Raw genomic sequence first — 13,460 nt, 5'->3', positions numbered from 1 at the left:
TCTCATTCTTCACCATGACAAAATCAATAAAAATGTGTTCAAAATGTGATGTTCCTTTGTGGTTCATCTAAGAGATGCTTGTACAGAACAATCTGTAGCAAGTCAGGCTTTTCTTGTTTTCTTGTTTGTAAAAACAGATGATGCAACCCCAAAAAGCAATTTAACTCCACCCCAGTAATGTCAGATTTACCCCTGGAAGAGTTGGGGACAGTTGTGTCATGCCTTAAAATGCTTGTCTTGCAAAGCACACACTGCTTGTTCCTTGTGTTTTCACAAACCTTCTCCTAGTTCAACCTGTGCCCATAGTGTGGTTGGCTTCAAGCCTTCATTTCACACTTCGTCATCTTTTTGTGTACTGATAATCCTCAGCTGACAAAATAACATCTGCAGGGAACTGTAGGGCTGCTGACCATGCTGGAACCCTTAGTTATCAATGAGTGCTGTAACCAGGCTGAAGACTAAGTGGGCCCAAGATGCAAAAAAAAGTAGAGAACTTAAAGTAGAAATACATGCTGAGGCCTACTAGGCTTACAAGTTAAGGCATAGGTTCTCTCCCACATTTCCAGTGAGCAGCTCAGCTCTGAAACACTATGTGGTTTTTATGTTTCATGGAGTTTGGCTACTAAGCAGTGGCTGTGTGTAAAGCCAACACATATCTTTGTGTATCTTGGGATCCACCAATGCAAAATGTAGCCATCCTCAAAGAGCTTCATGTAGAGTTATCTCACATCTACCAGAGGTTCTGCAGGGCCAAATTTTCTGTGCCACATTACCTCACAACCCAGCTGCATGTATATCCAGTGGGATACAAGGCATGCAGAGACACTCTTGAAGCTGTGACAGAATTGGCTCAGGTCTGGCAGAACCCAGGCAGGCTCTGTGCAAAATCAGCACTGTTGTTCTTTACTATCCATGTAATCCAGGTTTTTCCAGAAGCCACATGATCCAAGTGGATGTTGGTCTTATTTTAGATATTTATTGAGGGGAAAAAATTTAAAACTCCTTCACTGTAACCAGCTGAGTTACTGCTGTTGCTGAAACTGTTTTCTTGCCATTTATATTTGATTATTTTTAATGAGCTCTCCTCCATGATGAAGGTAAGATCATCTTCCTGACTCATCATTCTTGTTGAGGCACTCTAGCCAAGCTTCTGATTTCCTCCATTCATCTGCCCTTTGTCCATCACAGTGAATACATCTTCCTTGTTCCCATCAACTGTAACTTGCTTTGCCTATATCATTGCGACATCAGTTTGTGGAGTGCAAGTGAGGTGAGATATTCACTTGCCTGATTTTTTTCTTCTCCTCCCTGATTACAGACTTATTCACAGGGGAAATGCTCTGTCAGAATCCACAGGCCACTCTCTTTTCTTCCCCACAGATCATCCTGTAAGAGTTCCTTCTGCCTTGGTACCTGCAATGCACAGCCAGGCAACCAAAGACTAGAGAGCTGGCAAGTTGAGATGATTCATTACTGTTCAAAGTTATTTGTTATCTCAGTCTCTTAACACCAATCTTTTGTTTGTTGCCTTTCATATTTTGTCATCCTCCACTGTGAGTTGGGTGGGAAAGATATTGCTTTTTTTTGATAGCTGGAGCAGCTTATTTATTTACCAACTTCAGGCACTAATATTAGATAATTAACATGAAATAAAGAAGGCTCTCTAGTGTTACCTTATTATTTCTGTTTACTGTTGAGAAGAAGGAAAGAGGAGAGTTGTGAGTTATGGAGAGAGGCATAGCTTTTACCTTCCAAAGCAGAAAAAAAGATGTCTATCCATGTGAAATCATAATTAAGGAGTCTGTACACATATATAGGCACTGATTAAAAAATGGAAAAATTTTGTTGTTACAGGTTTTTGCTTTCACGTCCAGAGAGAACTCAAGAATGCCTAATATGTTTGTCCCACATTTCCTATAAAAAGGAGGTATTTTTGTCCTCATAGCAGGGAGGAGAAAAAGACAAAAATTTACTCTTCAAAGTAAACTTACGGAAAAAGGAATTTTTTTCCCACAGCAACTGCTTTGCTACATTAACAGCAACAGTCTTTTTTATCATTAGTCATAGCTGTTTTGTACCCTTGCTTTCTCTTGCATTATCCCACATGCACAGGATACAAATGGAAAACCTTCATTAGAACTTAATGTCATATAGCTTAATGACACACTTCTAGTCTGTTCTTTTGTATGTTTTGTACCTTTAGAATTAATAACTTCCACAGTTTAATGAGATTTATTATTCCCTGTACTTATTTCTGCAGGCACCTTAGACAAACATGTAGAACTAGAGAAACTTGTGGCCAAGTTCCTTGGTGTGGAAGATGCTATGGTGTTTGGCATGGGCTTTGCAACTAACTCAATGAATATTCCAGCCCTTGTTGGAAAGGTGAGTACTTCCTTAAGGAACACAATTTATTGTTTTTACTACCATACCAGTATTCTGGGCTCTCAATAAGTGGAAAGGCTTGATCGAGGAACAAAGCTTGGTATCAGGAGTGCATGAGTCATAAGTCTGATGGCCTCGTAACTAAATATGCTCCTTCATCTTTTTTGCTAGCTCTGAGTGTTGCTGTCACACATACCTAACATCTGTTTAAGGATCAGTGATAGAGCTGTTTAGCCTCTCTTAATGAAGTTGCTTCTCCCTAAAAAGTAAGCGAATGTTGCATCCCATGTCCAGGTGTTGTGGGATGAAGTATTTGGGCTACTTGCAGAAATATTGCCCAGCTGCCTGTGGTGCAAGATGACGATTAGGATAATTTTTTCAGAAAAGTAAAAGCACAGTGCTTAGCATTCCTGATGAACAGAGCTCCAGCCAGCCCTGCAAAGAAAGCTGGCAGCAAACGCAAGTCTAAAGGTGTGACCAAATTACAAAAGTTGGGTCCTTATTTGGGGCTGAAGGGATTTAGTCTCCAATTTGAGGTACTCCACACAAAGGCAAGAATATCCATCATCCTGTCAATCCCAACTACAGACATCACAAGCTCTCCTGCTAGCTGGGAAAGCAGATAGCTCCTCTTTAATTCGTGCAAGTGTGGAACAGTATGAAATGTGTCATGCAATTACAAAACGTTATTACCCTCTTGGTGGAGATAAAATGAATTCACTGTGTAGTGTACGATCAAGACTTCTCTGAAACGCCAGCACAGAGGTGAAGTCACTTCTTCAGTCACTATTTAAGATGAATCCAGCTTTTGCAAGAGATTTCTAAAATACATGTATACAAGGGATGGGCAGAGAGAATTGCTTCAGCTGCCTAGAACATGAACTTCAATCTGCAGTTGTGCTGGAGAATTCATCCAGCAGTTTCAAAGGGAACAGATGGAGAGAAATTATGAAGGTAAATTTGTGGAATTGCAGATATACATCATAGCGTAAGACACTTGTCCCTTGCTTAGGTGTAAAATAATTTTCTCTCACTTAGCTGGCCTCATGTGGAGACTCAAGCCTCTGTCAGAGGTGGAATATTTAGACATAAGTGGTACAAATAAAGATATGTATTATATATTTATATAGTTAATAGTTCAGTATAGACTAATATTATACCATATTATGATATATATATATTATGTAACTCCTCTATGTTTGGGAGATTTGTTCCTGTATTTTCCTCTCTACTTAAGCCTAGCAGCTAAATTTTCTTGTCAAGATGCATATACTCTTACTGTTAGTTCTCCATGCCAGTCTCTAGGCAGATTGTGTGAGTACCTCTCAACCTAGGCTTAATCCATGATTCCAAAATGAGTATTTACTTAAAGTTGTGTTGTCCTTTGGGTAATAAAACCACAGCACAAGATGTTTAATAGAAAGCAGAGCTAAATTAGGGTTCAGGCCTGAATTTCAGCTATGAGTTAATATAATATACAAATTTATTTCTCCTGCTTTTCTATTTTAGTTTATCCCATTGCTGCAGCCCAAAGTCCTGATATCAGTCCAGACTGAGTATTACTCCTCCTTACACTACTGTCATACAGTCTTTATATATCAGGTGGTGACTGAATTTTCGCTACAACTCAAAATAGCCTGTAGACAGATTATAGAGGAAGCAGCATCATTTGATTTTACTATAAAGCAGTCAGTCTTTACTAGGGTTATTCACTGATTTCCCGATGCAGGAAATATTTGGCACCTATGCACCACCTGGGAATGCATGAGAATCTGATCCCACAGTTTCTGCTTGCCTTTGCAGTGTGTCCTGACACCTTCAGAACAGTGGCAGAAAATCCAGTTCATGTTCAATACTTACAGCTTAATTGGTGCAAAATGCTATATCATAGACACGTGTATATGCTGGCACACACATGTCAACAGCCTTCCAATTCATGTAGATGCTTGTATTTTTTTCCACAGGGCTGCCTCATTTTAAGTGATGAGTTGAACCACACTTCTCTTGTTCTTGGTGCGAGGCTTTCAGGCGCCACTATTAGAATCTTCAAGCATAATAGTGAGTATTGAAGTTGGAAAAACTTAGAGAGAGGGTTGTTCACACCTCAAAGGCAAGAATGTTTTCTTTCAATGCTTGCTTTGCTGTCAGTTCCCAGATAATACTTTTGTCCAGGCAGAAGGATTAACTGTCTAATATGATGAATGATTTCTAATGGGAAAAATTAAGAGTACAATACTATAATTGCTATTGTGAATTATTTGCGTCATCAGGTTGGACCTTAATTTCAAAATGCAGAGTCTTAATCTTGTTGCTCTTTTTGGCATGCTAAATGACTGTGTGCTGTCATAAAGGTTTTATTGTTACTGTCATTATAGCCGAAATAGTAAAAACATACTTTAAAAAACATGCCTCTGTTTCCAGCAGGTTCAGTGCAACCAGAGTTATATTAATATGGCATTACTTTGAAACAGTTACTCTAAATTCCCAGGGGTCTAATACCAAAGATGCAGCTGGTTGTATCAAGAGCATCATTCCAAACACTCTTTGAAGTAGAATTTTAGTATAGACATCACATACTAACTTCAGAGTCATATAATTATCTTCTAAAATACTTGAGCTTTTTAACTTTTATTTAGTTAATGCTGCTGTGGTTACTGATAGACATTGAGACTGACTTTGATGGCAAGAGCTTGTTCTTTTCCCTTATTCCCCATTACAATTCCCCTTTCCATCCCCATTGCTGCCACTAGGCAGTGATTGCAATGGAGGTTAAGAAGCTAGAGAAGTGGTGAGGAATGAGAAAAGAGATCTGACCACCTTTGTTAATAGCTAATACAGTCACTTTTCTTTATTAAGTGTTGTTTTCAGCCCTGAGGAGAGAAAAAATGAATTATGCATGTGCAGTAAAAGGCCTAAGGATGAGTTAGAATGAAAAGCACACTATAATTATAATATAAGATGTTGTTATAATTAATATAATTCATAATTTGGGAAAGAAGCAATTTCTGAAGATCATTCAAGAATTAATGATCATCTGAACCTGAATATTTTTACAGAACTAATTATTCATAGATTAACCTGTAGTATACCCCAACTTGGTTCACTCCCACAAGTCTGGATGTGCTAAGCATAGTTGCTATACCAGTCTTTTCTCAGCTCTTCCTCAATTGTTCAATGCCTTATTCTGTTCAAAATTAGGTTTGCATCACATTGTGCATGATGACCTCTCACTACCTAAATCCAAATGTTCTCAGCCTCTCCACCCATTATGCTGCACGCAGCCCAGCTGGCTTGTGTCACTTCCCAAAGTGTTTCAAAGAACATTCCAGTTTGAGGAGTGTATTACTCTCAGCTGTGAAGACACCACCTGGAGCTCTCATTCTCAATTTCAGGAATTTGGTCTCTAACCACCCTTCAGTATTTCATTCCCCACTCCAGGACCTGATACATAACTAGCCTCTCCATGCACTTATGATAAATTAAAGCTGATGTTCTTTTGAGTAATGTGTAAAACTAAAAGTAATAGTGAGCTATCCAAACAGCACTAATCCAGCACTGGAAAATGTAGACGGTCCCTCAGAAAACCTCAGTAGAAGCCCATGCAGGTTGCTTTGGAAAAACTCATTGGTTTCTAGATTAACATATGATTTGCAAAAGGCATTCGTATATGCCATTACTGAGACATCACCTTAACTTATTTTCAAAGTGAAACTGTGGAAACTTTAGCATATACTGTTTGGAATTTGAGTGACAGCTTTTGTCATCATGATTTTGTAGCCCTTGAATCTGAACATACATTGCATTTGAAGAGTACTTTGTGTGAAGAAGCTTCACATGCTCATGCTTTCTCTTGGCCCACTGAGTCTCTCAGTTTAAGAGTTCTGTGGTTAGAAAGTTCTGTATTTAAATACTTCCTGAGTCATACACCCATGAGTTACACATCACCAACAGCTTTTAAAATCACACATGCAGAGATGTACATATGTGCCTTTTGCTTTGGAGAAGGTAGGATCTATATTGGAGGACATAGCTGTGGAAAGCATAATCCAGCAGGACTGCCTTTGTAGGATGCAGAGCTTCACCCAAAACAAAGTAGACAGCCTTGTTCTCTGTGGATTTGTCAAACACAAGTTTACAGAAAATTAATTCAGGGCCACACAACCAAAACCTCTAGCTTGGGCTGGGAGGGTTTTTTTCAGTTAGGCAGATGCTTGTTTTGTTAGGTCAAAACGGTGTTGCTTATACTCCCAGATTATCTTTCTTACTAATGTGTGGATATATAACATGCAAACGGCCATGCCCAAATTTGTCATAGTATGTTAGTGCTGTCATTGTCATGCTCATGAACAGATGAATTGAGCCATTCTCCATGTCACACTGCTTGATGGAAAGCAAGGTTCCATGTCCTGTATTGGTCCTTTGGATGAATAGAAAACTTTGCACCTTGAGTTACCACTTTAATAAGCATTAATTTCAGCACCAGGTAATAATGCATTTTGTCTTACTTTTTAAAACCTTCCTATGTGTTCTAGTCAAAAAAGGCAATACTCTGTTGCCTCTTCTTTCCAAGGAGAGGGGATTGATCTATGTCAGTTCAAATACAAAATCAATGACCCTTTAAAGAACCTGGTCCTGGACACAAACTGGAGGATGCTGCTATGTCAAAGGCATGGCTAGGGCCCTTTGATGAGCAGTTGGAACAGTTCTCCAGCAAGGTGCAGAAACACACTCACTCTGTTTGGCCCAGTACACTAAAGACAGAGGAAGTGATACCAGGCAGTACCACCACATGCCTGAGACATGCTGTCTGTGTAGGAGAATCAAAATAAATTCAAATCGGGCTACAGAACTTGAAGTTCCCATTTTGCTTTAAAATGCCACTTGGGAAATTAAGACTTTATTCCTTGCTCCTTGTTGCTTACATCAGCCACTTGAAATGCTGTGTAATACTCTTGATAAAACTGCCTGGAACATATTTACTTTGGCTCTGACTTCCTTGGTTGCGTAGGTGTAGAAGAGACACTGGGAGAAGGGTGAGGTGTGAATGTTTGTTGCAGTTATAAATGGTTATCAAAATGAGGAGGAATAATTATGTAACAATTTAGTGAAGCAATTATATATTTTCTGAACTAGCTGAATATTATGCACCAAAAATGCAGAGGTGTGTGCTAGTAACCTCCCTCTCTAACAAGCTAGTAAATCTCTCTCCTTTCCCCCACTCTGTTACGGAAAAAATATTTTTCGAAGAAAAATAATAGGAAATTTTTTTCTGTGATAACAATATTTCACAGAAAGGAGAGTGAATGCTGCCATTTTAAACTTGCTGCTGAAGTACCTTCATCCTTCAAAGGCTGTGCTACAGCTAATTCTGTAAAACTGTGTTATTTTATTTAAAAGCATCTAATCTGTAATACTGGATTGATTTGTCATCTTTCACAAGTAAATAATTGCACTTTTGTTATTAATAAATATTTCATTAATAAGCCAAGAAATTATCTCTACCTATTACCTTAATTATGTATTATATAATTATTGTTCTTACAAAAGTTAATGAAATCCTATTTTATTAAGTGGGTGGCTGTCACAGACATTGCACTTTTCACCAAAAAAATCTGAATAGTTTTTCTAGAACAGATAAAATTTTTAGGGCTCTATGCTTCTCCTAAGTAAAATAAAAGGCATTGGGAGGTTTCACCTTTTTGACAAAAACATTGCACAGGTGTACGAGAAGGTTTCCAAGCCTCCAGGTGACTAATAGAACAAAAATGTGCTGCGGACCTGTAAGTCTATTTTTATTTGGACATAGGAATGTGCCCTGCATCCTGCCTGCCAGTGAACAATCCCTTCCATGTAAATAGACAGGAATTTACAGGCCTGGGCTGAGGGAAATGCACAGGCACATACCTACAGATCATCTATGTGAGAGAAATTAAAGTGAATATTCCATCTCGGACCCATGACTAAAAGCTGCTGAACAGGGCTTCAGTAGAAGGAGCCCCCTTCTTTGGGGCTCTCATTAGCACTGTCTCGGCTCTTCACCCTGCTAAGGTCACACCAGTATGGCACAGGGGTTTGGCCTTTAAGAGACTTTCTGTTCCAGGGATTTGTGAGGTTTTGTGGATGCTAGCTGCAAAGCTCAGTTCCCTGGAGCCCCTGCTTTGAGGATGAGGTCTAGGGGATTTAAAACTATTTTAAAATTTTTTATTTTAGCACCTGAGCAGTCCTAAATGTATGTAGTAGTGTTTTAGTGGACTAAAATAATTCTGGCCTGCCCATAAAGCATCTGCCTTTTGTCTCCCCTGCTGTGGTGTGGGCACCATTCAGAATACCATTTCCCAGGCAATGATTTGTTCAGGAAGCTAGCAAAGAGCTGCATTGCTACACTGGGAATGCAGCCAGCAGCATGATCCAACAGCTGGAATGCAGTGGAAGAAGGTGGGAGGCTAAAACATCTCCCCACCTCTGTGGCAGTAGTGGCCTAGCCTTGGTTAGTTTTGTGCCAGAAGGTGTCTCTGATGTTACCCTCACCAGCCCTGGGCTCCAGGAAGTTTCTTCTACCCTCCCCAAGTGACAAGCATGCGACTCTTTCAGCTATATGGGGGCTAAAATCATATGCTTTTATTTCCTTGCTCAGGGAGAGATTGACTTATCACCTGCCTTTTGTTTTTAAATTTCTAAAACAATCTTTTAAGAATATCATATATGTAAAAGCCCTTCTTCAGGACCTCTGACCTTTGTCTTGGTTAAATATTAGCCAAAATCCCTTGACCCTTCCAATAAAACCTGAAAAGCAAAACCAAATATTTAACCTGTGATTTTACGAAGGGGTTTCTGTCACAACAGTTCTGGGTCTTACAATGTTGTCAGGTGTTCCTTCGGTGGACAGATGAGGGTGTTATGGACTATCTACAGCCAAATGAGTTCTGTTCTTCTCAGCCTGTATAAGAAAGCACTGTACAAGGCTTAGGATTTGTTCATTCTTTCTAATTCTATTACATTTTTTCCATCTAGCATCAAGCAAAAATTTGCATTCCTATTTTCAGGTTTAGATTTGCAATTGTGTAAACAGTGGGAATTTTGTGACTAGGTACAGAAATCAGGCCATGTGGGAAAAATATTTCCAGTTCTCTTTATTGCAAGGGCACTTCACCATGCATTCAGAACAAGTGATCCTACGAGGAGGGCAGGCTATTGCAAGGCACAGGCTTGGTTAGGTGAACATCTGGTCTCTAATCTTTGAATCCACATCCAAAATGGGCACCAGGGTAGTATCTTCCTAGTTCCTCCTTATGCACCTTTTCAGCGTTGTGAAATTAGTAAGGAGTTTTTTGGGTTCTCACAGATCAGGTGGTTGATGACAAAAGTGTGTCATACAGGTGTGAGCTGTTCAGGTTTCCATACAAAGTATAGTTTCCTACTTGGGCAACAGCTGTGAATTTATGTTAATCCAGCTCTGACATTTCTGTCTGCTCAGTCAAATTATTGCTTTGCAGTTCAGATACGAGTGCCATGAGGACATGTTAAACAGAAAACACAGATACCTGAAGGAGTTGTAGGTAATACTGAAGTAATTTTGAGGTAGCAGAAGGCCTTCACCTTTCAGTGCAAATATATTCACTAGCTAAAAAGAAGGAAAGAAGATTTTTTAAAAGAAGCAAAGTGTAAATGCATGCCTTTAAGCAAGCAAGCAAATAAAATAGGGGGAAAATGAAAGAGCTTAATAAACAGGTAACAATTAGGGAAAAAAACTCTTTGGTTGCAAAACCCAAACAGTTTACAGTGGCTTAGTACAGATCAGTTCCTTAATTTTGAATTTTTTTTTCCAAAGGTATAAGTGGCCCTTGAGTTTCAGAAGGGAGAGCAGGATGTAAAGCACATTATCCATTAAGGTTTTGTCCTCCTTAAAGCCTCTGGCCACTATCAGAGACAAGATTATTGTACCAGATAGGTGGACTGCAGCCTAATCCAGTTTGACATGTATTTCCCTGTGACACATACAGACGCTGACACAGTGAGGAGACTGGTATATCCTGCTCCTAGCATGCTGTGTCTGCATTTGCCCTCTGATTTGAGAAAGTCATGTCAGACTGTGAAAAGGGATCTTTCCTAAGCAAGTGCTCTTTACATGCACAGAGATCTGTATTGATCGAGTGGCAGGGAGGGGAGTCTCAGACTGTCATTGTGGCTGCAGGAATCACTGCTCCCACCACCTCGTTCTGAAGAAAGATATTCATGTGTAGCCAGAGAGTCTGCACGAACTTGCATGAGAGAGCGAGATGGGAGAAACTGAAAATCAGAGTTATGAACACAAAGCAGAAGAAAGAAGAATGTGACAAGAGTAGTTGTAGCCTGTTTATGGTAATTAAACAGGATTCAGCTGACATCACACAGGAGATTTCCAGCCCACGCAGAGGAATGATGATGACATCCCCAGCATTGCAGTGTAAGGATAAGGGGTGGAGACACTATGTCTCCCTGAGTGTGCCTGGAAGAGGGCAGGGGCCCGTCCAGGAGCCTGGTGTCCCACCTGCACTGGAGGCAGCATGACACACTGCTGCCTGCCCAGGTCCTGACTCGCTTCAGCCCACTGGCAGTTTGTGCTGTTGGTATTTCTGTTGAAGTAACTCTGAAGGATCCCAAACAAGGATTATGCAAGTCCATTGATCCACTGACAGATCCAGTGTCCCCTCTTAGGAAACTTTATCCTCCATATTTAGTCAGTATGCCACAGGGAGAAGGTGGAAAGTGAGACACAAATAGATTTGGTTGTGCTTTGACTAATTAATAAAGTGAAATTATTAACACCACCTCCTGAGCTGCTGAGTGGTTGTTAGCCCTTGCCACTGAAAACCCTGGGCTGATGATGGTCGAATGAGGAAGGACAGTTATTTTCCCTATAACTGATTATTCAAGATGGACTCATGCAACTCATCATCTCAGTTTCTCAGTCTAACTGTAAATAATGGGCAAATGATTTGATATCTGAAAGTCACCCGGGGTTCCACTGGGTTTTTTTCCTGCTGTTCAGTATGTCCCACTTTCTGAAAAGCCTAGGCACAAGCACATAGAACACTGCAACTTTAATTTGAGTAACAGAAGCAGCCTTTTGTGGGGAATATTAAAGGTTGCAGATTTTGTCTTCCTCCCTATCTCCCCTTTCCAAATAAGGTACTACAAGCACAGAATAAAAAGGTCAGTAAAATACATTTGCATCTAAACAAATTATGTTGACTGTTACAGGCCTTGGAAAGGGTCACACATACCTGTTTTTCAGAATGAGACATTGAAAAGCGAGTGAGATAGACCTGATCCTGCAAACAGGCATGTTCTTAGCCTGTACTCCAGCAGGATTATGTTATGTGTAAATTCAGGCAAGCTCTTCCTTCAGAGAGGTTCTCCCCTGTCTGCGGGCAGTGAGGAGGGTGTGCAGCAAGGTCACTGCCTTGGACTTCAGGAGAGCAGACTTTGGCCTCTTCAAGAACCTTTTTGGCAGAGTCCCATGCGACGAAGTCTGGAAAGTAGAGGGGCCCAAGATTGCTGGCTGTTATTCAAGGATCACCTGCTCCAACCTCAGGAACAAATGCATCCCAACAAGGAGGAAATAAGGCAAAAGTGCCAGGAGGCCTCCGTGGATAGAAAAGGACTTGCTGAGGAAACTCAGAGGAAAAATGAGGCCTTCAGGAGGCGGAAGTGAGAACAAATGGCCTGAGAGGAATACAGGGAAATTGTATAGGAAGCCAGGGACATGGTCAGGGAAACCAAGTCCTAGTTGTAATTGAGGCTAGCCAGGGGCATTAAAGAGGGCTTCTACAGATACGCTGAACGCAAAAGAAAGACTAGGGAGAACGTGGGCCTTCTCCAGAAGGAAACAGGGGACCTGGATACCCTGGACATAGAAAAGGCTGAGATTCTCAATGACTTCTGTGCCCCAGTCTTCAACTCCAAGTGCTCCAGCCATACTGAACAGGTTGAGAAAGACAAATGTAGAAACTGGGAGAATGAAACCCCTGAGCCCACTGTAAGAGAGAATCAGGTTTGAGACTGAGGAACCCGAATGTACATAAGTCCATGGGACCCAATAACATTCATCCTCAGCTCCTGAGGAAGCTGCAGATGTAGTTGCTAAGCCACTATCTATAATTTTCCAGAAATCCTGGCAGTCAGATGAAGTTGCTGATGACTGGAAAAAGGGAAATATAACCCCCACTTTTAAAAAAGGGAAAGTAGAAGACCAGGGAAACTATAGACCTCACCTCTGTGCTTGGCAAGATCATGGAATAGATTCTCCTGGAAGCAATGCTTAGGCATATGGAAAGCAAAGAGGTGATTAGTAATAACCAACATAGCTTTACCAGGGGCAAGTCATGCCTGACAAATTTGGTGGCCTTCTATGATGGGGCCACAGCATTGGTGGATAAGGGCAGAGCACCTGATATAATCTACCTGGACTTATGCAAAGCATTTGACACTGTCCCACATGACATCCTTGTCTCTAAATTGGACAGACATGGATTTGATGGATGGACCACTCAGTGGATAAAGAACTGGTCATATGCAGAGAGTTGTGGTCAGCAGCTCATTGTCCACGTGGAGGCCAGTGACGAGTGGTGTCCCTCAGGGGTCAGTGCTGGGGTCAATACTGTTCAACATCTTTGTCAGCAACATGGACAGTTGCAATTGAGTGCACCCTCAGCAAGTTCACTGATGACACCAAGCTGTGTGGGGCAGCTGACATACTGGAGGGAAGGGATGTGCCATCCAGAGGGACCTTGACAGGTTTGAGAGGTGGAACAATGCAAACCTCATGAAGTTCAACAAAATGAAGGGCAAAGTCCTACATCTGGGTCCTGGCAACCCCAGGCACGCCTACAGATTTTGTGGGGAAGTAATTGAGAGCAGCACTAAGGATGAAAACTTGGGCATGATGGTGGACAAGAAACTTCCCATGAGCTGGCAGTGTGTGCTCGCAGCCCAGAAAGCCAATTGAATTCTGGGCTGCATCCAAAGAAGTGTGGCCAGCAGGTCAAAAGAGGTGATTCTCCCCCTCTGCTCTGCTCTTGTGAGACCCACCTGGA

The 13,460-nt window shown here is 41.0% G+C and overlaps 1 protein-coding gene across 1 annotated transcript in view; it reads left to right on the top strand.

Moving 5' to 3' along the window:
* The window catches only part of SPTLC3 (serine palmitoyltransferase, long chain base subunit 3), an 83,023-nt gene that overhangs the window by 41,258 nt on the left and 28,305 nt on the right, over nt 1–13,460 (top strand). Inside the window, exons 5-6 of the mRNA XM_009073432.1 lie at nt 2,261–2,385; nt 4,350–4,443. Coding sequence (XP_009071680.1) covers nt 2,261–2,385; nt 4,350–4,443 — 219 coding nt within the window. The remainder of the gene's footprint in view (nt 1–2,260; nt 2,386–4,349; nt 4,444–13,460) is intronic.

Source organism: Acanthisitta chloris, unplaced genomic scaffold (genome assembly GCF_000695815.1).
Source record: "Acanthisitta chloris isolate BGI_N310 unplaced genomic scaffold, ASM69581v1 scaffold5894, whole genome shotgun sequence".
Taxonomy (NCBI): domain Eukaryota; kingdom Metazoa; phylum Chordata; class Aves; order Passeriformes; family Acanthisittidae; genus Acanthisitta; species Acanthisitta chloris.
Note: the sequence above shows the minus strand (reverse complement) of the source record. Positions and strands in the feature narration are given on the sequence as shown.